Source organism: Lagopus leucura, unplaced genomic scaffold, assembly GCF_019238085.1.
Source record: "Lagopus leucura isolate 7727_CA_CO unplaced genomic scaffold, USGS_WTPT01 Super-Scaffold_100159, whole genome shotgun sequence".
NCBI classification, from domain to species: domain Eukaryota; kingdom Metazoa; phylum Chordata; class Aves; order Galliformes; family Phasianidae; genus Lagopus; species Lagopus leucura.
In genome coordinates, this window is record NW_024962335.1 from 29,670,127 (window position 1) to 29,696,703 (window position 26,577).

Consider the following 26,577-nt stretch of genomic DNA (forward strand, 5'->3'; position numbering starts at 1 on the left):
AGCTGTCTCTGTGGAAGAACAGCGTAAAGCAATGGCCGTATGGCCATCCTCACACAGAGGCACCTGGCTGCTCTCCATCTCCTCCACAGCTCACTGCGATGCTGCAGTCGAGCTGCAGAGGCACCCTGCTGCTGGGTGGCACCTTGCCTGGCGCACTGCATGGGGCACCCAGTGACAGGAGAGGGCCTGAGCTGCCCACAAACTCCACTGCTGCTGCCAACGTGCCTCCAGCCCCAGCTTCACTCTCCCTCTCATTCCCTAACTGCTCCCAGCATTGTTTCAGCAAATTCACTGCTTGTTTGTTGTGCTGGTTCATGTGTAGCTGAATGGCTGCGTCTTCCAATGATAGTTTTGTTGACTGCACTTACAGCGAACAGAATTCAGGTGCTTATGCAGCCCCAGGTCATTCCTACCCACGCACCATCAGCCAGCCTGAAGTCTATTTCACTGAAGTCTCCATTCTTCTGATCCTCTTTTAGTACTGATTTCCTTTTGCAAGGCATGTTGGAGGGAGCACCCTGGGCACTAACTCCAGACACTAAATCCACACACAAGCCCATGCCCCTAATACCACTGCAGGGTAAACATACCCTACAGTACCACATAACTGAGAGGGACAGGCTGGTTGTCTGCTCCTTAGATACATACCTGCTGTTCAGCTGATGAGGACAGCATACACTTTGACCTGTTTCTGGCAATGGAAGAGCTGGTTTGATACAGTGAATCAGGGTCTAACCCCCTTGTTAATCTCCCAGCCATGACCTTTTACCTCATATCTTTTGTAGCATGGGATTCAGGAGTGTGCTTGTTGAAATGTATGCATTTTTTGACATTTAGATTTAGTTCTCTGGCCCTATCACCTTGCTTTTTGCAAGTACTGTCCATTTTCTAGCTTTAGCTTCAATTTGGCGTAACAGAATCTTTGGGAAATACAAAGACTCAGCTGGAGACTCATTTTTCAGAGGCTCAGGACTTGACCTTGTTCTCAGCTTCACACAGGCATAGCTTCACCGATCGTGGTGCGATTGTTCTGGTTTAGGATACTCCCTGAATCCTGATCTGAACGGTCTGCTTTGGGTCCATTCTGGCTCTGATGTATTCTGCACATGGTGCAGTATGAAAGGACAACTTACAGTACATTTTCTTTTAAAATTAATTAGAATTATTACCTATCCCTAATGGGCTATAGGGAACAACTGTCCTTTAAACAAGGATGTGACCGCTCATATACCATGCGTTTGTATAAATGCACACAGTCGAGCATCAGTCAGAGAAGAAAGAGCTCCAGGTTTCTCTTTGAAGTGTCTCCTGACAAAACACCACGGGGCCACAGCTGCCTTTCAGACATATGGGCCTGAGCATCACCAACAAGCTCTCCAAGCTGTCTGCAGACCACTCGCTGTGTTCGACTGCTTCCACATTCCTCTGCTCTGTGAGCCCATCTCCTCACCTAAGCACGCATCAAGAGGCCTCTGAGAGGCTCTGGCCATGGCTGCACCCTACCTGGCCCCACAAACCCCATTGGGAAGCACAGAGCACTTTTGTTCCCAGAGCCACTGGGGAAGAGGTGGAAAACAGTACAACTGGGCCCGCAAAGTGGGATGTCTGCTCACTCAGGTTGATGGCTACTGCACACTGTTTTCAGAGGCTGCAGGCACAGATCGATAAAGGAAAAAATGTCTTGCGACAATGTGAACCTCTAGCTGCCTGCACTACATTTTCATTTAGCTCTCTTGTTCGCATTGCTAGGAAAATATTGAAACAGATCCTCTGTGCAGATCTGCTTTTTCCTGTTTTTTTTTTTCTTATTTTCCTTTTTATTTTTCTTTTTTTTCAGCCCAGCATTTAAATATGGTTTGTTCTGTTCAATTAAAATGCAGTTTCTGTTGAGAACAAGCAGATGATCAGTTTCACAACCCCAGAGTTACAATTTTCCTTCAGCAGCACCCGGCAAAATGAAAAACAGAGACAAAACATTTTAATCACATGTGTATAAAATACACAGTGTTCATTAAACATGATTTAAGCTCGCCTGTTTGTTTTGGAGACTCTTTAAGGCTACTACTACCCCAAACCCAAAGAACTGTAATGTGATTCCTGATCTATTGAATTTTGTAGGATGGCTGTAGTGGGTTCCATTATATATAAATTGGATGCAGGCAATTTACAATCTCCGATACACACTTTTATCTCAAAATGCCCTGTGAGGCAATTGTGTAAAGTACTTTATCAGGGATTGTTGTTGGTAATATTGCAAGATTTCATGATGTAAAAAATACATCAATGTCATTTAAATTGAACAAAATGGTTCCTGGTTTGCTTTTTTTTTTTTCTTCTGTATAGCACTTTTAACCATCTTCTCAATAAATTTGTTCAATAAATACTGTATGAAACAAACATTTTGCACATTGTCCCACAGATACAATTTGCCAACCTGATTGATTTCTTTCTCTATAACTAATCTGATTCCGTTAGGCTATATATCTTCTCTTTTATTAAAGATGATGCAATCTTTGCTTTTTATCATACACACAATCCCAGAACTAAAAAGAGGGAAGATTCTAGGAAAAAGACTTGAAAATCCTGGCACAAATCTCAAAAAACAGATCCCAAAAGATAAGTGGCACAATGAAACCAAAGTTATACAAATTCAGAAACTTGTCCACACGGAGCAATACACACCTGCACATTTTTCTTCCCACAACAGATACAGAAAACAAGCAACTTCATCACGTCCATGACATCTTGTAAAATGCTACTGGTGCATGCAGTCCTCGCAGCTCTCACTGTCTCTCAACTGTGAGAACTCAGAACTCAGAAGCAGAACTATTACATCTTTCCCGTTTTACTTTTTGCAGAATGTCATCCCAGTGACTTCAGTTTAACTTTTAAATGATGTCCTTCATAAGTCAACTGCCTCAGACTCATCTCCCTGTTCTTTTACTAATTGCTTTTCTGTCTTTGGGAAACCCACAGTCCTTCTTTTCCTCAGCATCTGCAGCTATCTGTCTTAGCTGTGGACAATTTTGGAGCGTCTTCCTCATTCAAGAAGCCAGAAGCTTAGTAATGCTGTAATACAAAGAACAATAATCGTTTTCAAATGTTGCAATAATATTCTCAAGTAACGCTGAAGACTTCCTGTGTTTGTTGCTTCTCCTAGAGTGCAAAATCAAACGAATTCAGTTTATATGCTTTGGGATCTGAATGTGACATTGTCCCTTTGGGAATGAACTTAGTATCTACAACTCCAGTTAAGGTTCAGGTCTCACTGGGCAAAGCCATGTACTTCCATTCCTGGGAGAATTGAGCCGCTGCTTCTGCCAGGCTTTCAAGCACAAGTAGGTGCCTATCCAAAGCCTTGGACAGCCTTTCCATCATCTGAAATCACAGAATAAAGGTCTGCCCACACACAGATCCATCTCAGCCACATGCTTCTTAACAAAGGGATAAAAGGTGGTTTTTGCAAGCTGCCTGGAAAGTTAACAGCTCCAGCCTCTGGCAGGTCGAGGCGGGAGTGGATTCCAGCAGGGAACCGCAGCCTGTGTCCTGCCAGCAGTGCTGCTCAGCTCCAGGGTGCTCCAGCTGGATCACCTCCCCTAGATGTTCGTGGGGATGTGCAAGTTTCAAGGAAAACTGCCTCATGTCCAGACCCCTCCTTGAGATTTTAAGGCCAGCAGCAAACAAAGAAACAGGAATCCAACTCAGCTCATTTATTTTAATTAACAAATTGAATGAACTGGAGTTGGAAAAAGGACAAGGAGACTGTGACTACACTGTACTATCAAGGCAGAACACAACTTTATAGCAAGATCAGTCCTCAAAGCCTAAAGATTGTTCAGCAGACAAATCCTTCAAATGCAGAGGAAACTAAGCAGAGCTACAACACCACAAGATCCAAAAAGAGCGGTGCTAGGTATTATCAACTCACTGCTCCCAGACCTCAGGGGAAAAAAACAAATCTCAGGAAGAATATACTCTTGAAGAGTTTTAGGTTTCACCCTGTAGCTTTCAATTGCATTACAGCTTTTTATTCAAAAGTCATTTCAAAGGAGAGGAAGAAAAAAAAACAACAAAACAACAGGATTGTGCTGATGTTGGGACCTGTCCCTTCAGGAGTTTACAGTGTAGGGCTGAGCAGCAATGCAGCAGGGACAATGGCACTGCACAGTTGTGTGGCTGTCCCCTCACTGAGTCAGCTGGAGGGATGAAGCTTATCTCCATGCCCTCACTGCACGCACCAAAACTGCCCGTGCTGTAGCATCTGTGGTTGGTGCTGGTCTTTCTCTTACTCCAGCTAATGATATCATTTGTAAGGAATCACAGATCAGGATCAGATCCGTGGTTTCCTGTTCAAACAGCAACAGTAGAAATAATTTTTCTTGCCTTTGAAAGAATGTATATAAGCGTAAGCCATTACAGCCTCAAGCTTTTAAATGAGGTCCCAAATGAAGCTCACCTTTCCTTTTATTTCCCCGCACCTCACACATCACCTAGCTAAGAAGGCCAACCAAATTATTTATGGTGGACCAGAAAGAGCCCATATCTGAAAGAGGCACAGCCCTTGAAGTGAAAGAGAAGACGCTCTGCTCTCTTGTAGAACAGGAGCTTCATGCAGAGATGCAAAGTCCTCATGTGATACTAACTCTTCACGCTCTGAGAAACACACAAATGGGAAGGAAATCAGCTAATTAGGCACGTTACTGTAATTGCTTATTTTATGAAGTGGAGAGGGAGGTGTTCAGCACTCTCGTGAGATAATAACATAGAGGCAAAATTATATGGAGAAGGAAAACAGTAATGGATTACCTAAAGAAATGAGCGTTAATTTTGAGCAATACGAAAAGCAACAATAGAAAAATAATGCAATACTTAGCAGAAAGAAGAGCAACAACACCCCAGCATGTTCTGTAAAGGTAAAACTGAGTCATGCTCCTGTATATGAGGGAATGGGTCAAAAGCAGTGCTTGAAATGTATTAAGTATATTTCCAGCTTTGTTCAGTGATTCCTTATCACCCCTCAACAGCTCTGAGATCCTCTGTCAATTTTAGGTAGGCCTCGATGCACAAAAATGACTGTTTCTGGGACTTGGTGCACCTAGTCTGAATGCTAGGAGGCCTGCTTCCATGTGGAAGGACATGGAGAGCTGACTGCTCAGTCCTCCTCTCCCCTATATTGAGCATAACAAAAATGGGAGCAGTAAATCATCTATTTAGGCATATTTTTTTAATTGCTTCTTTTATGAAAACACAACTACAGACAAAAGCGACATTGTATTTCCTAGGAAATTAGCCTGTCAGTGAGACCTCAGATCTTATTTAGCATCTAGCTTTTATGCTATTGGTCTAACTGCCACAGCAAGTAATTACTCATAATGTGACATGCATTGTATCAGTCTTTTAAAAGTAATTAAGGAAAAGTTGCATAGCTTAATGCTATGTACATACATCTCATCCTTGCAAGCTTTGCTTTGATAACATCTGCTCCTTTCTGGAGGAAGGCCAGTTTTTAGCAGCAAAATAAATCAGTTCTAACAATGGGAGCATTATTAGCTTCCTGAAAGTTATAAAGTCTATGCCCCACTCCAGTGGAACAATTGGATGCATAACTCTATGAGCATTTTGAAGTCTGTGAGTTGCCAGATCAGAAACTTAGTGCTGAACTAGAATTTATGATAATGAAGAAACCTCAAAAATACAAGTTTATTTATAGCGAGCCAGTTTAAGAACCACAGCTCACAGCCCCTGGCAGATTTAGCTGTAGCAGTTGACAGGGTCACCCCTATCAGCTGTGTGCCCTTTCTCCCTGCTGACTATTTTCCTATCTGCAGAGAAGCAGTAGAATCAGTGGTGTGTCCTCTGCTCAACATGTGCACTGTCTTAAATAGCCATTGATACATTGGGACACAGGGCTGCAAACTGCAGAAGCACTGCAGTGTGTAAGCAAACATATTGCTTGTCCTGCCAGAGAGGCTGTGGATGCCCCGTCCTGGAGGTGTTCAAGGGCAGGTTGGATGAGGCCCTGGGCAGCCTGGCCTAGAACCAGATCTGGAGGTTGGTGGCCCTGTCTCTGGCAGGGGGGTTTGAACACCATGATCCTTGAGGTCCCTTCTGACCCAAGTCATTCACAAATTCTATGATTCTATGATTCTGTCCCTTCTGCTATTGTTCTGGTAAATTGCAACAGAAGGGTCTGTTGGACATCTGGATGAGGAAACTTCGCAAACTGTCTAGCACAAATCACCAGAGTGCAAGTGAGAAACACCCTATGCATGTTCTTGTCAACCAGAGTGTCCCTTCTGCTGTATTAATGCAACCCTGCATTGACATTTCTATGGTTCAGGCCATTCTCAGACTACCTGAGCAGCAATCTTTGGCTGTAATAAGAGTGTCACAGAATGGTTGAGTGTCTACAGACCAGAGAGAAAAATTAGCAGAGAAAATTCTTGCTTCCAAAATTCAAAAAACAAAGGATAGCAGAATAGAAAAAATCCTGGATGCCAGAACATTTTTTCTCTTCTACAAAGAAGTTATATTTTAAGACCTGAGGTCAACAGCCCTTTTAGTACATATTATTTTATTACATTCTTTGAAAAACACTGACAGCAGAAAAGAACAGCTTGTTCTACAAACTCTGCTTCTGCTTGCTGGCCCACTGTCAGGATACTCTCCTCCTTCCTTTGTGCTTCTTCATTGCCTTCACGTCACCTGCTTCTTTCCCTTTACACCTGCCTCCTCCAGAGCTGGAGATCCCTGATTTGCCTGGGGGTGGCCACTGAATAGGCTGGATGTTAGGCTCATGGCCTCATGATGCCAAAGGCTGAGATTTCTCTGTGATACCCGACAGCTCCACCCGGGTCACAGTTGCCATGAGCCTCAGAGGCTTACTTTGGCCAGGACCTCACAGTGACTGCAGCCAAGATCTGAGCCTGGACAGCATCAAGGCAGCAGAGGGCAGGAAACCAACAGAAAATGGCACACAGTGAAGGCAGAATGACAGCTATCATGAGGCTCCTTGATGGCTCACTTGGCATTATTCCCAGTGCTGCTTTTGAATTTAATAACCACTTCTGGATATCTAACAGAAAAAGAAGGCAAAAGCATGAGACTGGAGGGAGGAAGAAAAGATATAGCAGCACCAGCTCATGGGAGAATTAAGTTCATCTCGATTTTCAAACTTCAGCACTTAAAAAAAATCACAGCAAACACCACCCAAAGAGCTAGAATTGTTTCCTTGTGACACGGAAATTGCCAAGACATTTTGCCAAATACTTATTTTATTTAATAATGTTAGTGAAACTAAGCTGACGCCTTCTCAATGTTTAGAATGAAGTAGCAAAAATATTTTGTCACATCACCAATGAAAAAGCAAAAAAGTGCCTTTAAAGAAAACTGAATAAGTAAAGAAACTCATCAGTCAGAATTTCAGGCTCAAGCTGTCTCTTCTGCTTAATGCTTATAACACTGATGGGAATTTTGACACGGATTTCAGTGGGAATACAAGGTATCCTGAAGAGCAGCCTGAAAAGATGCTTAAGATTATGAATTTGCCACCCAGGGATGATATATTTACCTATGTTTACACAGATGAAACAAAATGTTAAATAATACTTTTTAGATACTATCACAGTATAAAGGGCTCAATGTCCCAATGATCTCCATGGCAAGAGGACAGAACCATTCATTTCCTACTGAAGATTGCCTTGCTTTAGGGACCTGGTCAAATGCATCACAGAATCTTCTACTCTTACGAACACAGGCTGGTTTTAGAGCAGTTTTCAGCTGTTTGGGGAGTTATGTAATTGCACCAATTACATCCAATTACATAATTAGAGTAAATAAGTAATAATATAATTAGGTGTTGTAATTATGTAGTTATGACAGGTAGCACTAATGCTGATAAAATCCATTATGAAACTTGCTAAGAACTGTGGACAGCACACATGAGAACAAAACTTTCAGGGCTTCGTTTGCTATAGTCAGTCATTCTTCCAATGGGTGAAATCATTAATTCAATTACCATGCCCATAGCTTTTTATTTTTGCAAATGAACGGAGAAATAAACCATAGGCTAATTCATTTCTCCCTCTGAGCTGCTGCAAAAAATGCAGTAATTAATCAACAACATTTTTGCCTCCATTTATCTATCTGCTGCTACCAAAACTGCAAATAGAAATCTTAATGTATAAATTGCATCGCTGAAAAGAGAATCAAAAAATTTGGATGTTAACCTTCACTGTTCCAGTTATTACAATAAACTGTCTCTCCTCTGACAAATGAACACAAGGAACATTCAAATGCTGCTGTATTGATGCAATACAAGTTATGTGCATCTTTATGAGTTTGCAAGGGATGGAATTTCTGGTCAAATGAGAAAGATAAGAAGTTTTTCTTCAGGAATGAAAACTGAATAGGAGTATAATTCATGCAGTTTCTTGGTGCAAATACAAGTCACGTATCCAGCTTTTCAAAATTTCTGTCTTCTTGGATATGGAATAATCATGTCTGACTTCAAAAAAGAAGACTGGATAGCCAACAGATAATAAAACCTACCGCCTTGATTTAACATTCATTAGTGTTTCACACAAGGACTGATATAAGATACTGTGCCAGAAGAACGGGCAGCACCAAAAGATTTGAAGTGTTTTTCTTCCCACAGCATCCCCACACAGTCACTGACTGAAAATCCAGAAGAGTTTAAACTACGTGTTGTTTCACAATCCATTCTATAGCTACTGATTACTTCAGCCACTGCTCAGTGCTCAGTGCTGAAGCAAATACAGAGCAGCTGGGAAAACCAAAATCCCAGGAGCTTGCAGCCTATGTCTGTGGTCCAGAGGAAGAAAGAAAAATGTCTCAGCCCTAAGGACTTTTGAAGTTAGAGACTTAAAGACTGCAAGCTATTAGAAATGCCTTGAAACAAACCTTGCCTGGGATAGAAATACAAGTGAATTTGGGGACTTGGAAAAGTATTGCCTTTGAGTGAGGAGTGTCTAGAAGGTTACCTGCAAGTTTCTTTTTTGAACTGGAAAATCGGGAAGTGAAGTTACACGGGGAAGTAATTTCTGTCCCTTTTGACAGGAATTTTGTTGTCTTCCAAAAAGTATTGTAAGACAGCATAAGAAAAAATTAGAGCTGCTGGAATGGGTCCGGAGGAGGCCACAAACATGCTCAGGGAGCTGGAGCACCCTTCCAATGAAGTAAGGTTAAAGGAGCTGGACTTATTTAGCTTGCAGAAGAGAAGGCTCTGGGGAGACCTCACTGTGGCCTTCCAGTACTTAAAAGCAGCTTGCAAGCAGACTAGACACGGTCTTATAGTGTCAGGACTACAGGGGATGGTTTTAAACTAAAAGAGCATAGATGTAAGTTAGCTATGAGGAGGAAATTCTTTACTCAGAAGGTAATGAGGCATTGAACAAGTTGCCCAGTGAAGCTGTGGGTGCTCCATCCCTGGAGGAAATAAAGGCCAGGTTGGATGGGACCCTGGGCAGCCTGGTCTTGTGAGTGGCAGTCCTGCCCATAGCAGGAGGTAGGAAATGGATGTTCTTTAGGGTCCAACCCAAGACCTGCTGTGATTCTATGATGAGAACAAGAAAATCAGACCATTCCAGTTTCTTCCAGTTATGTTACCACCATACCTTAAAACAAAGTGTTTCACTTTTTGATAGACATACGAATCATGACCAAGACAGAGTTGTATCACAGTCAGTCATATTTTGGGGTCCTGATGGGCAGTGGAGAAAAGAGACTACCAGAAAATGTAGACATTTACCCTGGTACTTAGTTATACTGTAAACCACACCAATTTTGGTTTTTTTTTTTTGCAGTACAGTGTACAGAAGTACAGTTAATAATTAGTTAACTACAGCTGTAGGGGTAGTGAGGATGATATGTGGAGCTAAACTCCACTTTCTATTTAAAGAAGTTACTGAAGAATACTCCAAAATTTGACTTACATTTATTTAAGGTTAGGTCTGAGCCTTGAAAGTCAGATTTGACTAAAAATTCTTCCTTAAGTATTCCAGTTGTGAAAACACAGAATTTGGGTTTGACTCATTAAAGCTACAGAAACAGACATGGAGGTCTACTTAATTGTAATAAAAACTATCAAGGCTAGGAAAGCTTTTCCAGGAGTACTATTCATAGAATTCTTCCATTTTCTGTACAGCCCAAAACACTGAATATCATTCCTCTTTGTCCCCTTCAAAAAAGTCCTGAGAATGCCCTACTCTTGAAACTAGCCTTAAGCATCTTCAGTGTATTATCTGGATCCTGCTGGCACACTCTATGGTAAATTCAGACATCTCCCAGGTTTATCTTCCACTGAGCGCAGTGCTAGTCACACTGTTTCCACCAACATTCTGGCTTAAGCAGCAGCATCCATGTTAAAAATAATAACTTCTCCTCATTTTCAGCTTGATGGCTAATCCATCTTCTGCCACAGTGTTTATCCACTGCTCAGCGAAAAAGCCCTTCAAACAAGAATGCTGCCATCCTCCCCTTTGTCTATTCTCATTACTATACACTGTAATCCACTGCATTTCTTGCATCTTTTCTGATATGCTAGGAATTATCTTCTTCAGGTTCATTTAGAAAAGGAAACTGCATATTCTTTTCTCACTTTGGACTTTGAATGCTGCATTGCCTTCTGCCTTGAGCCTCTTCTCTATATATTTTGGATTCCCACTTGAATTACGGTGTCACATCAGCCTCATCAGCCTCATTTGGTAATGAATCTGTTTCACTGGCAAGCCTCGGTTCCCTTATGAAATGTTCATTTGAAGTCTGCCTCTCTTATGCCAGATTCTGACTAGAATCTAAGCCCCTTATCAGGGACTTTGTTACCTGTCCCAGAATTGCAAGAGTGGTTGCACAGCTTCCAGTCAACCAAAAAGTCTTAATCAGTTTTTCTCCCTGTCTTTAGGTAAAAAAAAAAATCTCACATTTAATTTCTGCAATATTGTTCCACTGTTATCATGCTGGGTTTGAAACACGCAAAACACATAACCTCCATCAGCACCAATGGCTTTTTACTCTTTTGGTCATAAGCAAAGTTCCTTCTTTCAATTTCTTCCAGCTGAATATCATACTTCCAGAACACTCCATTCTTCTAGTCAGATTATTTTCTTTCATTTCTTAATAGCCCTTCTACCATGTGGTATCGAGTAATCTCTGGCTCCAAGAGAAAGAGCCCCTTTTTATTCACTTGAACAGTTCCAATTGCTTCTGCTTCACACAACCAGCATTTCTGCAGCACACCTTCCCTAGATTTTGTACAGGAGAAGTTTAACTACACAGAGATACAAATACTAATCCCACAACACATAATTTGTTCAAATACCGTTTCTCTTTCTTTCCATTCCTACATTCCCTTCTTCCGTTCCTTGTAAGCATTATGTTTCATTTCTAGGCCCATATGCAACCCTCTCACCATCTAGGATGACAGTTTTCATACATACACATGGACAAAAAAAACACCAAGCCCTTGCTCAGAGGCTTTAATAATTCCAAACTCTTGATTACTATTAACCACTCAAACTATCAGCATTCTGCCCCAGAGGAGCTCTGAGAAATCGGTTCAGTGCTTGAGGCCACACACGTTTTGGTGCTTTTCTGTTAATATTTTAGATATTCAAACAGGAGTTCCGACTATTAATGCAAACGTAAAATACATTAGTGAATTGCATCAGAAAATTCAAACCTCTGCTGCCGCAGGACGAATACACTTACTATGAATATTAATGCATCCCTTGGAATTAAACATTAATACTTAACATACACACTTTCAAAGTTTAAAACCATATAAACATCTCAGGGAGAGGGAAGAAGAGGAGAGTAAGGAAGGACCAGACAAAGGAGACAGGCCCTAGAGTCTGGAAATGTTCTGTGAATTAAAGAGCATTTCTGAGATAAGCTAGAAATGTTTCAGGTATTAGAGGACAACTTGACACTATGAATAATTTCCTGTAATGGAACATAGGATGCAAGCTTTTGTTTTAGCTTTTCTATTTTGCCCATTACACAGCAGGAGATCCATTACTGCCTAACAGCATAAATGTACTGAGTTGGTCTACAGGATTGGCAGTTCCAAGTTCCATGGATACAGGCCATTCCTCTGTACCTGAATGCTCAATTCCCATGACCCTCCACACTGCCTTCCATGTAGCAATAACAGCACTTACAGAAGTGTGCCGTGTGAATCCTCTCCTCTAGCTTCAGCCAACACCCAGCTCGGCGCCTTGTCTAAACGGATCATTTAGACCCTCTATGGAGTGAGAAAGGTGTTGCCATGGTGTGTTACCACCACCATCCTAGACACCTATCTTAAGGCAGGGTGAATGATCCAGCTTTCTTCACTGACAGGGCAGGGAGCTGGCAACAATTTAAGCCGGGTGCCTCATTTTCAGACGGCCGAAATTAAAGGATATTTCATTTCTCCTCCCCTTGGCTGGGCTGAGGACTGTATGAGCACCCAGAATTTCAGTTGTGAGGTTGGGCAGTATGTATAATCAAAGGCTCAATGAAGGATAACAGAGTAGATGCTCTCAATAAAAAATATGGCTGCAGAAATGCATGAACAGTAGCCTGATGTGTACTTGTTTACACTCCCATCTGAGATTCAGACATACACCAGCTCTGCAACCACAGACCCTGGCAAGAGCTCTTGGCAATGCAATAACTGCCAGGAAATTCACAGGAACAAAATGGTGCACCAGGATATCACAACAAGTAAGAATACCTGAATACTGCTGTTCATGGGGATGTTGGGGAAGTTACTCAAAAATGAAGCCCAAACACTGGTACCAGCCCTCTCTCTCATGGGAATGCACCCTCTTTGGCAGCAAGTTGGAAACGAAATGTAATCGAACATCTATGTGCTCCTGTGTCATCAAATTTCTCTCTCTGAACCCAAGTCATACTTACTGCATCATAATGCAGTTTCTGCAGCTCTTAAAATCCCCACAGAAGCTCATCTTGGTCTTTTCAATAGCTTGTTCAGAAGCAGCCGTAGGAGAAAATGCTAGCCCTCAACACTGACCCTGTGCTCTGCTGTTCAGCAGGAGACATTATTTTTCTGGACAGCAGCCCAGAGATCCTGGACAAAGCAGTAGCAGATGTTATGATGCATGCTCCTCTGCCTCTGGTTTGGCTAATGAGGGAGCGGAAACCACAGAGCATGAGAGCACGAAAGCCAAACTAGAGACTGTGGCCTCTGTTTTCATCTTTTTCATTATGTTTAAGACTGGGCTTTGTTGCAGACTGTCTAAGACACGTGAAAAGATCTTTAAAAACACAGATCGATGCCTCCCATTGTTCAGGCAGAGGGAAAAAGACAGATATGCTCTGCTCATGCTGCAAAGAACATCTAGCCATTGCATAAAGCACGTGCTCAAATTGACTTACCGCAATCATTTGTGCTACATAGCTCTCTGGACCAGTGTATTCTGTTGGATCTTTCACTTTGACAAGAACTATAAAGTACAAATAATGCCACATGTTGTGTTCTGACTTTATATGCTCCTCAAATGAAACTGTCTTGTTATCAAATTTGTCTCTCTCCAGTCCTGCAAAAGACATGAACGTAGTACAAATAAATAAATAAATAATACAAAAATACTGGTTAAATATGTTAGAGACAGGGACCCAAATTAATTTGAAGGATCATAAATTTGAAGGATCTTAATTTAAAAGCTATAACCACATACAGTAACTGCCAGGCACAAAATACCAGGCCAGAAGGCATTCCTGACAGAATTCTTTCAGCGCAAAGCTTATTCTCTTTTGTGATATTTCCCCTTAATAACAATAACAGTATAATAAATAAGTTACAGTTTTACAGTGCCTTCTGTGCTGAAGGCTATAAAGTGCCTTACAAGTGTTGACTCTGATCCTTTCTAAACGTATACTGGTTAGCACACAGCATGCAGTCTCAGTCCTGATCCTGCAAAGATTTATGTACGTGCTTAGCACCAAGCATGTGAGTAGTCCCACTTAAGCTGTGGTGGGATTGCTGAGCACTTAAACCTACAGTGAAGGTGAGTCTGCAGCTCTGCAGAAATATAGTCTCTACAGAGATGCAGTTGTAAGAATTTCATTCTATTCTTTGTTGTATCTGCTCCAATCTCTAAAGGAGAATGACAAAGTGAGAAAGGAGAGGATTCACCAATGTTTTTCTCCACGTTACAGCTTTTCTCCTTGGATCTCTTGTAGGGGCTCCCACTGACACTAAAACTCTGCACAGTGTTCATCCCTGTCAGTACAACCACGGAAACAACACCCAGCCTATTAAAATGAAGGTAATTCTAACGTCCCCTAGGGGAGTGAAGGTCTGGTCCTCCTTGTGGCTGCACCTCAAAATAAGTGCAATTTGCCCATGGTCTTTGTGAGGATGATTTTCATTTAATTTTTTGTTTCCCCGTTTCAAGTCACTTCCTGAAATAGGCAGATTTTCCTGTTGTTACCCTTCTGGAATCCACTGTGCTGTGAAATAGCAAGCTGTACTTTCATCTGCATCATGCTACATGTGAAATAAAGTCAGCAGCTGCACCATCTCCATCAATAGTGATGATGCGAGCATGAAACACAGTACTTCTCCCTCAGACCCCAAGTGGAGACTGTGAAACCACCTCTTGGCAAAGCTATCTTTTGACTCCTAAACCAAATCTTTTTCCTGCTGAGAGTGAACAAATTTGGAACCAAATTCTGACATTTTTACAGTCTTCCCTCACATAAGATAACTCCTCTTATTTCACCCTAATTTTACTCCTTTACCCACAGAACGTCTCAATAGCTCAGAAACTTACCACAGATGAAACATGTTGTCTTCAGTATTTCCTCCTTTTTCTGCTTTTCACTCCTGAGATCAGCAAATGTATCAATGATGACTCCAAAGATTAGGTTTAGAACAATAATTATGACAATGAAATAAAACAGAAGATCATAAACAACTCGAGCAGCAAATAAGGGCTCCTGCAACAATAATAAGGTTGCAATAAGATACAAAAATAGCAAACGTCTAAAATATTAAACAACATTTTCACATTAACTCAAGCAAAGCTATGCATCTTTCTTCTAATAAGCCAAATTCTGCTAGTCTTACTTGCACAGACAGGGACTGGCTATATGAGTAAGCAAAGATGATTTGACTGCACGTACTCCTGTCTCTTTGGGTCTCCTGCTGCCCTTTATGCAGTTTCCCAAATCAAGGAGAGACAGACTGGCTTGTGTTCCAGGTGCAGTGCAGATGCCTTAGTGTAGTGCTCTACTGAAGGTAATTACCTGGCCAGCACACAGGGATAAACACTTCTAGTACCAATTGCGATCTACAATAACCCTTAATGCTACATTGTGGCATACAGGATTATGCTTAAGGAAACATGCCTACGGAATGTCCTGTTGCCAAGTTTGCACACTAAACCACTGGAAGCAAGAGGAGCATACTTACGTGATGCCAAGGCTGAAGTAGCCTACCATGCTCTGCCCAAACATGGTGCATTAATGGCTTTAACACTACACTAAACCAGTCACCTGGCTATAAGCTGGCTCAGAGTGGGCAGACCAAGCTTGTGCCTTTCTGGAATGGAACACGTACATGCACACACATTGCTCTGAAGTGCTCACATCCCCCATTTCATCACAGTTTTGTATTTTCATGCCTTCACTATTTTCCTTCTTGCAAAGTCTGGACTGGACTCTCATTAACACTTCCAATAAAACAGCAAAGTTGTTCTGTGGCAAACAGGAGACAACACTCAGTGTAAAAAGGAGAAACATAAAATCCAGATCCTGTTCATCATGACACTGCCTTGGAAGGCACCGATTTTCTCAGTTTCCCATGCATTCATTTGTTTGTAACTTTGTACCTTTTATGACAAGCTTTAATGCAGTTAGTTAGCATCACATTACTGCTAGGTGGCAAGGGTCATTTTCCAAGTTTGTAAGCGCCTACAAACTTCATGTGGATGGACTGTGGTGCCTGCAGAATCTCCTAGCTTATGAGTAAGGATCTGGATTCCTACTACCTACAAAAGGAGGTAGTAGATCTGAGTTATTTTTCTCTGGACTCTCGCACATTCTACTGAGGGACTACTTGTGAGTTTCATCCTTCTGTTAAGACGCAGTCCACTGGGCAAAGATCTGCTACACTGCCTTTATTTATGCTGTTCTTCTTGAATGTAAATCAAAATGCATGAAATCCAAATATTATGAGTAGTTTTCAAACAAACTGCGTTTTGGAGAAAACTTCTGGAAAAGGACTTGCACCCTGATACATGAAATTCTGTTTTGACTTTGATGCTAGTTCAGTACAGATAAGCAACAGGTCCTATTCCAGTGCAGACGCCAGGCTGCATTTCTGTTAAAAATACACCTTTTATACTAAAATGGAGTCTTGACATAAACTTATCAGTCAATCCTTTTCAAAAGTTTGCATTTGTAACTACTAATGTGGTAGTAAACTACATTAGTTACATTACTGTTGCTCCAATCCAGCAACACTTCTTAGCAGTGCTTTGAAGGTTACAGTATGTTCCAGTTTTCCAGAAAGGATAAACTACTACCTACAGTTCCTTTCTTCAAGTAACATCATCACAACAAGCTCAGCTCTTCCCATTAAGTATTCCATCTGAGATGTAAAAATTACATGGATAAATCAACCCTGTGACATTAGAGGAGGCCAGATAAAAATACTGTCTATAACCTCCAAAATTGACTTTGGCATTCATGAGATGCACAGGGAGTAATGTATTTCTTCAGCCAAAACACTTACATCTTTGGAAGGCTTTCTGAGCACGTCTCCCACGCCACCACCATTTCGCAGGCCTTGGTTTAATACTGTCACAATGCACATGAGCAGGGTGTCACAGGTCCTTTCAATTCCATCCTCCTCTTCCTCACCTATAAACAGGAGAAGAGCACCTTCATGAAACAGAATATCAAATGATAACTTACCAAACAAAGCCACAATTCTCAATGAGAGAAAGTAACTGCAATACATCTGCCTTTTGTGTCCTCTAGCTAGAATTTCAATGATCATCCCTATCCATTTGCACATCACTGCTGGTGATATTCTTAGGTACAGCAGCCACATTTACCCTGAAGAGAGACAGCGAAAATCCCAAGCAGTAACCGTTTATGACCAGAGTCGTCATCTCTAGTCATGGGAGTATCCCTTCCCTTACAAATACTCCCACTGGTTTCAGTATGACTGCTTTTTCAGCAGGCCTCCAAAGTGCACAGCTGACGTGCAAAAGAGAAGCAACATAAACACAGAATTAGAAGCACATTCACAGAAGCATTGTCTTCCTGTGAAATCATTCCTCTACCTACACAAGCCAAGTCATGTTAGCATTTTGAATTGTTCAGGAGGTACTGGCTTTTGTACCAGTAAATCTGTCCGTGATCTTTCCCTGGCGCACCAGCACACGTGCCTAAGAGCAGGTCTGACATACATTAAATGAAAGACTCTCACTGACCTCAGCCTGAAAACTTGGATTCTATTCTTATCGCTGCTGCTGAGTTGCCGCATGGTTTTGGCTGAGCCATAGAGGATACTGTTGTGCAGGAGGTATTTGAACGTGCAGAGGAGCTGGGCTGGAACACAAGTCCCAGAGGGACTCCCTCTGCCTTGGCCAGAATTCCTCCCACCACGCACTCTCAAGCTGCGGCTGTATCAGCAACCTCCTTTTGAAGAGCCCTGCTTGAGCTTTTCCCTGTGACCTGCTGGCTTGCGCTGAAGGGTCAGGGCTATAACTGCTGCTTATCCTGCCTCTCTCTCCCTTTCTCTTTAGGGATACATTTGATTAAGCGGTGAAGGCAGCAATTTTCACTTGGTTTGCCTCACGCACTTACTGTAATACAATTTAATAAATAACAACTGCCTGCTGGGATAGTTAACTGAAACAGCATATTTAACAGCTCCCAAACCACCACATCTGAGGCACCGAGATAGACTTTGATACACCAAACTGACTGAAAGCATTCACATTACAGACAAGCAATTTGGATTTAAAACATGGGCTCCTCAATTGTGGTTTATGTGATAGATACACGCAGAACAAAGATGGTATCCTCTGCTTTTGCCACTGCTTTTTATATACAAGCAAATTAAGTGGAAAAGAATTCCTGACTGAAGAGACTCTAAGCAAAAAGAAAAGCAAAAGTAGACATGGGACAGACTTCCTTGTTGATCTGTATAGTCACTGCAGACACTGCTACCTCTAAGAATGCCAGATTTAAAAAAAAAAACAGAAACAAAGAAAAACTCCCAGAAAACTGCTCAAATATTGAAATTGAAAGGATTGAAACAATGAAATCTTTTTTTTTTTTTCTTTTCCTCTGCTGCATCTGGATGATTTTTACTCACACTGTGACCTTAGTTATATCAATTTGTCTCCTCTACTTTTGTATTCTGTCCCAATTTCCTTTTTCCAAACATTACTCCATGGGTGTTTTGGGAGCTAATCTCTGTGCTTGAAAAGATGACTATTCACAAGATAAATAATTAAAAAAACCACAAAACCCAAAGACTTTATAAAAGCCACAGCTTCTATTTCCTTTACGTACTTAGAGAACAAGATTTTTGTTGCTCACAAGACTAGGGTCAGGTGCTGGAAACAGCAGATGTGCTCTAATGCTCAGCAGTTCTCACAGCTCAGACACAGCTCCTGTCTACACACATACACACAGACTACGCCCACATTACCAACAGGAGTGGATCTGGAGTTTGAAATGGTGCTACGGACCCAACGTCAATGCTGAATGTGGTTCAGAAGGCTTTTACTTGCAACCAGCTCCAGCCTGGTGAGTGACCCATTAATGGCTGGACAATGTTAAGGGAGGCTGTCTTCTGATCAGGTTTAATTCAAAAGTGATGTAGAATGGGCACTGAGACCACCCTGTGATGTCAATCACATGGCAGCGAAGTGGGATGACAGGAAGATTCACGTTAAAAAATGCTTCTAGTGGCCAACAGCCACCTGGCTTCAGGGTTTGAGCTGCAACACAAGCAGAGGCAAGGGAGACTTGCATGCCCACATGGATCAAACTGAACTTGTCTGAAGTGGTACCAGGCCTGTGAGCGGAATGAGTGAAGATGTCTCCCTTTAAAAAAAGGTGTCTGCATTTTTCCAGCATCGGCTTTTGTGAACTAAAGAGCACAAAGTGCACAAGGCCAAGCCCACCTACTGGGAATGTAAAGATCCTTTAAGCACTTCACCAGGTAAAGACTTAAGTGATATGGGAATGCCTTTGGAGTAAAGAGTGGGAGACTCCACAGGAGAATGAGACAAAATATTTTTAGGCTGACAGCTCAATGCAGCGGGGAGGAAGCAAGCTATAGAGAAGGGACATTCCTGAGCAGAGCAGACTGGCTCTCAGTTAACTCCATCACTAAAATAAGCAATGACTGAGCTCAGGCTCAGCCGGTGAAGCTCAAGGTAGAGGCACAACTTCATCAGAACAAACAATTTGCTGTGGTATGATTTAAAAAGCAATGTATCTACATTTCCACTATGGACCTGAAATGTCACTGAAAACACCTTATGTATCCTGTGGACAGCAGCGAACTTCTTTATGCTGCCACAGCATGAATCCCACCAACTCCCAGGCTGACTTGCCTTTGCATTCTACTGCACTCACATTTTTGCCACAAGGCAGAACTGTCCCAGGAGAGGACAGAAGGTAGATTCTCAGTAACTTTTGAGTTTATCCATTGGCCAAAATGAGCAAAATGGTTCTTCCTGAATGTTGTTTCTTTGATATTACTGGATGAATAGAAGTAGTCCAAGATTAAGTGAGAGGGAACTTAGATGTTTCATATAGCCCCCTTCCATTATTATTTAATTTTTAAAGAAACAGTAGTCAAAGAATAAGAAATGTGAGATTTCTATCATTTAAAGAACTTGGCAAAAGCTAAGCTGCATCACTTTTGACTGATTGATTACTTTTTTGAATGTAGCAGCCTTGGCAATAGCTCTAAGGCTATTTTCTCTATCTAGTCAGACAGCTTTCCGTTTTGTTTATAAGGCCTATTTATGCACTTGTTTACAAACTTGCTGGGGAGAAAAAGCCTGCTTTTATAGTTCTCTCCCTCACACCCTTCATCCTCACGAATAAATAATAAATAAGCAAAAAGTTCAAAATCAGTAGGGGAAGAAGGAAGCATGTGAAATTGCTATACTGGAACACAGGATAGGAAGGGAGCACTCAAGTCCTCAGCTTCAGACCCTGGCAACCACGTGTAGCAGGAAGCGGTTAAGGCCTGTAGACCAGGCACGTCCAACTCATGGGCCACATGCAGCCTGGGACAGCTTATAACGTGGCCTGCTCCATCGCTGTGCCATCATGGCAGCAGTTCTTTCCCACAGAGTGGCCCAGCCTAAGAGCTGGCCCTAAGCTCTCAACTAACACTCAGCAACAATCAAAACTTTTCACCCAGAGGGTGGTGACACACTGGAACAGGTTTCCCAAGGAGGCTGTGGATGCCCCATCCCTGGAGGCATTCAAGGCCAGGCTGGATGTGGCTCTGGGCAGCCTGGTCTGGTGGTTGGCGACCCTGCACATAGCAAGAGGTGGAAGCTAAATGATCACTGTGGTCCTTTTCAGTTCAGGCCATTCTGTGATTCAAAACACTGGCCCAAGACAATTCCTTTTCACTCAGTGCATCACTGGCAAGTCAACAGGCTATTCACCCATATAGACCATACACTGCACACTCACACTGCAAAGGCCACACTCACACTAAAACAAATGCAACAATTGCAGTGCAACACCAAATGCCACAACAATACTGTCTCAGGAGAAGAGAGTAGGGGAGACAGACCAGCACTAATGTTAAGAGGTCCTGAGTGACCCTGTAGCCTTAAACAATAAAAGAGGGCAGAGAATGCTGTCAGTTTGATCCACAGCAAACTCCTTCCCCTCCCAATGTCTGGTAATTGGCTTGATCTCCAGGTCTGCACACAGTGTACAGGCCTTTTTTAACAGGACATACTTACAGCTGACAGGTCCTTCTGTGTACAGATCAGCTTCATAATGCAGGTAACAAAGTAAAGCCAGACTGATTCGCCCACTGAACTACAGCAATTAAGCCTTTCACTTGCCACAGACATAAAGAAACAGAACTTGCCTATCACAAGCAAGGCTTGTAACAGCTTCATTTCCTTGCATTTTCTACAAGCTGGGAACACATAGATGGACTGCTACCCATGCTTAACTCAGCCACAGTGACTCATTAAGGCATAGCCGGTCCTGGATCTGAGCTCTTAGGTTTTCTGCCTACACTACAACCTCAGCCTAGACACATGGGAAAAGTGGAAACAAAAGCTTGCTGTTAAATGCTACACCATTAAAACAAACTCAAGCAGCCCTAAATGGATCTAATTGTGTCTCACTCTGTGCAGGTGAGAATGCTGCAAGTAAGCAGCAAGCTTTTTCTCTCAGCAAAGCCAGGTAAAAAAAAAAAAAAAAAAAAAGACCTGTCTGTTGAAGCATAACGATTCAGCATGCTATTTTAATAACAAAACTCATGTTGTTGCAATTGTAATCAGGTGTGGGAAGCACTTCAATTATAGGCAAGTTGCCAGCTAAGCTCCAAGCATTCCAGAAGTTGAGTGCTTCTGACTTACAACAATAATCACTTTTCACACACAGTCTCTGTAATAATAACACACAAATCCTTCAGTTCCAATTGATCATCAATTTTGGGAAACTTTTGTACTAACCTGAGTTAATAATAGGAATGCTTTTGGAACAATTCTCTTTTGCACAGGCTCCCATCATTGATGTGAGGGTTGTAGTGGGGACTTCACCAATACCTAAGGAAATAGCAGAATATTGACAAAAAGACAGGTACTGCGCTGATAAAAAGACTTAAATCAATATTTTTCTAGAAGCAAGTCACCAATTTGAAAAGTTGAGAAGAAAAAGCAGAACAAATTATACCACCAGTTCCTTCATCCTCAAACATTCTGCATCAACAGCTCAAAGCAATCACAAGGAACAAAAACAGTTTTATATTTACTGTGTATCACAGCTATTCCTATTTCATCTCCTGAAATTAATGAATCTACATCAAATGATGCTTCTTCTGGTTAAAACAAAATATATTCAAAGCAAGGAACAACTGTCAGATATAAAAATAATGTCAGTTTTAAAACCATTAGATAAATTATTCACAAAAGCTGACAAGAAGGACACCAAGGTGATGTTCAGTTATCCTGAATGTAGAATATTTAAGAGTTTTCAAGGATTATAACACACTTTGGTACTCATTTGTAAATGTGTATGGCTTTGAGTAAAACACTAATTTAACATTCCCAGAGTAGGTAAATGCGTACATCCACTTGATTTTATCAAACCAATTTTGTTTTGTGCATCTTCAACAATTTTCTGCATTTCAAATCAGAGGTACAAAAAGGTTTACAGAGAAAAAATGAAGGCAAAATGATGCAACCAAAGTAGAAATCTAAGAAAATTTCTGTAACACAGAAAACACATCCACTCTGACTCTCTGTGTTACTTTATAAAGAAAAAAATTGAAGCGCTTTTCTTGGGATGCAAGACGTTCCATCAGTATACCATCAGCATATTTGCTTGATCTGTTTTTGATCAGAAATGGCAAGGCATTAAGCCAGAAAGAATACACACACACATACCACTAAAACCTTCTTAAGAACTCAACTGAAGAAACATAATCACACAGTAACTACTGCTCTGGATCAGACCAGTGTTCCATGTAACCCACCCTCCTTTCTTCTAGAGTAGCTACAATTATTTTTCTAAATGAATCTTCAGATTATAAGTTCTGATCCCAAATGAATGGTAAATCAAATATAAGTCATCTTAGCCCCTTGAAGATGATCAGTGACATAAAGCAAGGTCTGTTAAAGAGATTTGTCAAGTTCCTTTTCTTACATGGTATCAATTAGATATATGAGCACATCATACTCCCCTATGCCCATAAGTCATGAATGAGCTTTGCTTAATTTGTGTGCAGCAGGTCCTGAAGTATGAGTTAGGAGAAGGCTGGCAAAAAAGGAGTGCACACAATCTGGGCTGGCTCCTACTGGTTGTTCTGTGCTTGCATGCATGTCTGGAGCGCTCAGCATTGGGAAAAACATTCCTCTAGGAATTTAAGCAAAAGTTATTCTCAGGTATTTCTATGCAGACAGGTTCTTCTCTGCACCCTGCTCCCAGTAGGCTAGTTGGTAGCATGTACATAAATCTCAGCATACCAGACCTAGCTTTTTTTCTAGCAAATAGAGCTTGCAATTCTCTGTCCGTTTTGGTAAAATCTCTCATTCCAAGAAGTTGAAATCCTGCCATTTTAAAAACTGGCTAAAAACCTTCTGATTATTTTACTGAAACCAAGATTATACACTAAGTGTGTATTTTCTAAAATATATGCTGAATTCACAAGATGCTCTCAGGAAATCTCCTATCAGCAGAAACGTAGATTTTCTTATAAATTTCTGCTGGATGAAGCTTAAATAATGATCAGGTGAATACACTTACTGAACATGCTAAGATTACATGCCTCAGGCAGCACAGAGAAAATAATAAGCACTGCTTTTGAAGTGGAATGAGAACCATCAGAATCCACTTTGAGTTCCTCTTCATAATACTTACGAAATGCAGATGTATATCTTTTTAATGTTAGCAGAACTTAGAAAAGAAAATGCAGCAGATCAACTGTGAGTGTTAGATTTTAGTATTTCAACAGGAAAGCCTCAAAAACAACTAAGCATGAAATTCTACCTAGAGTCTTAATTTAGTCCTACGGTATATGGAGTTAATTCAGCATCCACAAGATACAAACATATCATTAAAATTTTCCTTTCAGCAAAGATAAGTCAGCAAATTTTAATAAGAAAACCAATACCTGCAACAGGGGTCCTGATTTTCAACCTGTCGACCTCCATGATGAAGTCATCCTTCAGGAAGAGGAACCCAATGATGGAGAAGAGATAAACCAGGATGAGTGCTAGCACTGCAGTGAGGATGATGGAACGACCATTCCGGGTAACACTTTTTATCACATTTAGCAAAGTCTCCTCTCTGTATACTAGATCAAACAGCTGGAAATACAATAATGTAGGGGAAAAAAATGAATACAAATGAGGCTACATAAAGAGTACACACAGATCCTACATAGGAACACAATTTGAACTATTGAAACATCCATCCATCCATGTTTTGAAGTGCTAATTTCATAAACATACATCTCACATTGATTTCAATGGGTGCTGGGGTTGCATATACAGGAGGAAAGAATCAAGCACAGAACTTGAAATTTTAAGATAGCCTATGGCAAAATCGAAAGCTAAAAGGTATGCTTTATATATAGGAGCCTGATTCAGACTCAGGTAGTTGTTACCAACAAGATCCACCGTTTACTCATACTCAAAACCAGGCTAGATTAAAATTCAAAGACAATGTCTCCATAGTACAGATCTACATCCACAAATTTATTTTTCTTGTTATGTCCCATCTGATGAACACGCATGGGTTGCATCTGAAAAACTTACTTGTGCAAGCAAGTAATTACATGTCTGTAAGCTGTTTCTTTGAGCTCATGGGATCATTTAAAAATTAGTCACGTGTGCAAGGATTTGGGCCATCTCTTTTTAGGACAAACTTAAATTCATTGCACTGTTTGTACAAAAGCCCAAACTTCCATTCTCATTTACCCTGCACTGAGTGCTTTCCTGGTATTTAAAGAAAAGTATACATGACGATAATATCGCTTTAAATATCAAAGGCTTAAAAATAGCAATTAAATGTGATAAGTGCTTTGCAAGAATGTACAGCTTTTTTCTCTCTTACAAGTGTATTGATTTGTTATAGTGCTTTGGACTTTATCTATATTATATGTATTTCCTCTTCAAATCACACTGATTACAGATAGAAAGTGACAAACTGTGATGGATCAAAATGGTCCACAGGAGAAGGTATTAGTCACAATTCACAAGGCCTGAAATCCACAGCCTTGTTAAAGGATAAATAACAAAGGAAGAAAGAGGAAAGACAGTTATCATTCATTCCATACAAGACAAAGCTTAAAATGAGGAACAAATACCAGAGTTTGGAATACTTCCACTACAAAGTGAACACCTGTAAGTAACTTAGGAATGTGGATAATTATAATATCCACACATCGTGAACATTTGTTCACAGCCATCACTGTAAAAAGTATATAAAATGTTTCCTAAACTACATGGCAAATCAGTATTTTACAGTAGAGAATCCCCTACTCACTGAAGTAGTAATGTGATTTGCTGTGCATTTTTGAAGGAGGGCATTACATAGTAGGAGAGATGCATGCAGGTGAAAATGGCCCTGCAGCTAAAGCCTCAAAATCTTGACTACTTTGAAGTCTGTCCAATCCTGAAGCTGACTCTACTGTCAAGATATTGACCTGGAAACTGACTTCAGCAAGAGAGAGTAAGGGTTGAACCCCTAAATTCTGGAGTGCTTAACACACCTCTGTGATATGTTACCCCTATTTAGGAAGCTGAGAAAAATACAACAGCGGGATAGTGAACACATACAAATGACCACAATTTATTCTGTTTCCCTAAAAGTTTCAGTATAGAGCAAAAGGATTAGAAAACAAGAACAGTGAAACCCCTTTTACTGCCACTCAGCATGAAGGGAGCAGTTAGCTGAGTTTAGCATAATTTTGTATGATTCATTTTCACTGCACCTGTATCATATTATAAAAAGGCATTCTATCCGGGTAATGGCAACAAAAGAAAATTGAAGTGGCATACATTTAATGTGATGAATCTTTCTGTTACCCCAAGTAGTTTTTTTATGGCAACATGTACAGAGGGATGGGATAGTCGGCATAATACCAGTGGCCAATTCCTGCCCCAGACAGACCACAGCCTGAAGACCCAACTGACACAAGATACAGGAACAACATACGCCAAATAGAGGTATGCTGTGGAAGAACAGAAGAAAGGAGTGGGCTGTATGATAATTTTATGGAAAGAAACAGAAAACTGTCACCTCTAAAACAGACAAAATAACTCCTAACAGAAGCGGGTTCTAATGAAAACAGCAGCTCCTACAGGGCAGCAACACAACGGCATGCTAAAAATACACGATTTGGCTTGATTGTCAGGAAGAAATTGAAGACAGCTGCATGCGTGCAACGGTATTTTCTATTTTTGCAAAGTTTTCCCCTCCACAGAAGCACACACTTACCAGGAAACTGTAGAAGAATTCGTGCACACAGAGGCCCAGCATGCAGACCAGGACATATGCCACGTGATAGAGAAAAGCCATGTCCATGACGACCGCTCTGTAGCCACGAGTAAAAGTTCCCCGGTTTCCAACAAAGCTCACCAGAAACACTATTTTGTTGCAAAGCTGTGGGGGGTAAACAAAGGCCAGGTTTACTCCGTCAGAAAAAATGCTGTTATTTATTGCTTGCATTGCTGTAGAATGAAAAATTCCGGATAGGCTACTTTGAACAAATACTCAACTTCTAGATGGCTGAAGTTCAAAAGAGACAAATCCAACTCCAAGACACACTGGGTGTGAGTGCATCAGACTAAATGGAAGTGTATCACC

At 41.2% G+C, this 26,577-nt stretch overlaps 1 protein-coding gene across 3 annotated transcripts in view; it reads right to left on the bottom strand.

Annotated features, from left to right (window-relative positions):
* The window catches only part of ITPR2 (inositol 1,4,5-trisphosphate receptor type 2), a 266,121-nt gene that overhangs the window by 13,535 nt on the left and 226,009 nt on the right, over positions 1–26,577 (bottom strand). For all 3 annotated transcript variants that reach the window (XM_042889533.1, XM_042889531.1, XM_042889534.1), the window contains 6 exons: positions 26,209–26,373; positions 23,879–24,074; positions 21,720–21,812; positions 16,766–16,893; positions 14,802–14,967; positions 13,402–13,562 (listed from right to left, as the gene is read on the bottom strand). In XM_042889533.1, the coding sequence (XP_042745467.1) occupies positions 13,402–13,562; positions 14,802–14,967; positions 16,766–16,893; positions 21,720–21,812; positions 23,879–24,074; positions 26,209–26,373 (909 nt within the window). The remainder of the gene's footprint in view (positions 1–13,401; positions 13,563–14,801; positions 14,968–16,765; positions 16,894–21,719; positions 21,813–23,878; positions 24,075–26,208; positions 26,374–26,577) is intronic.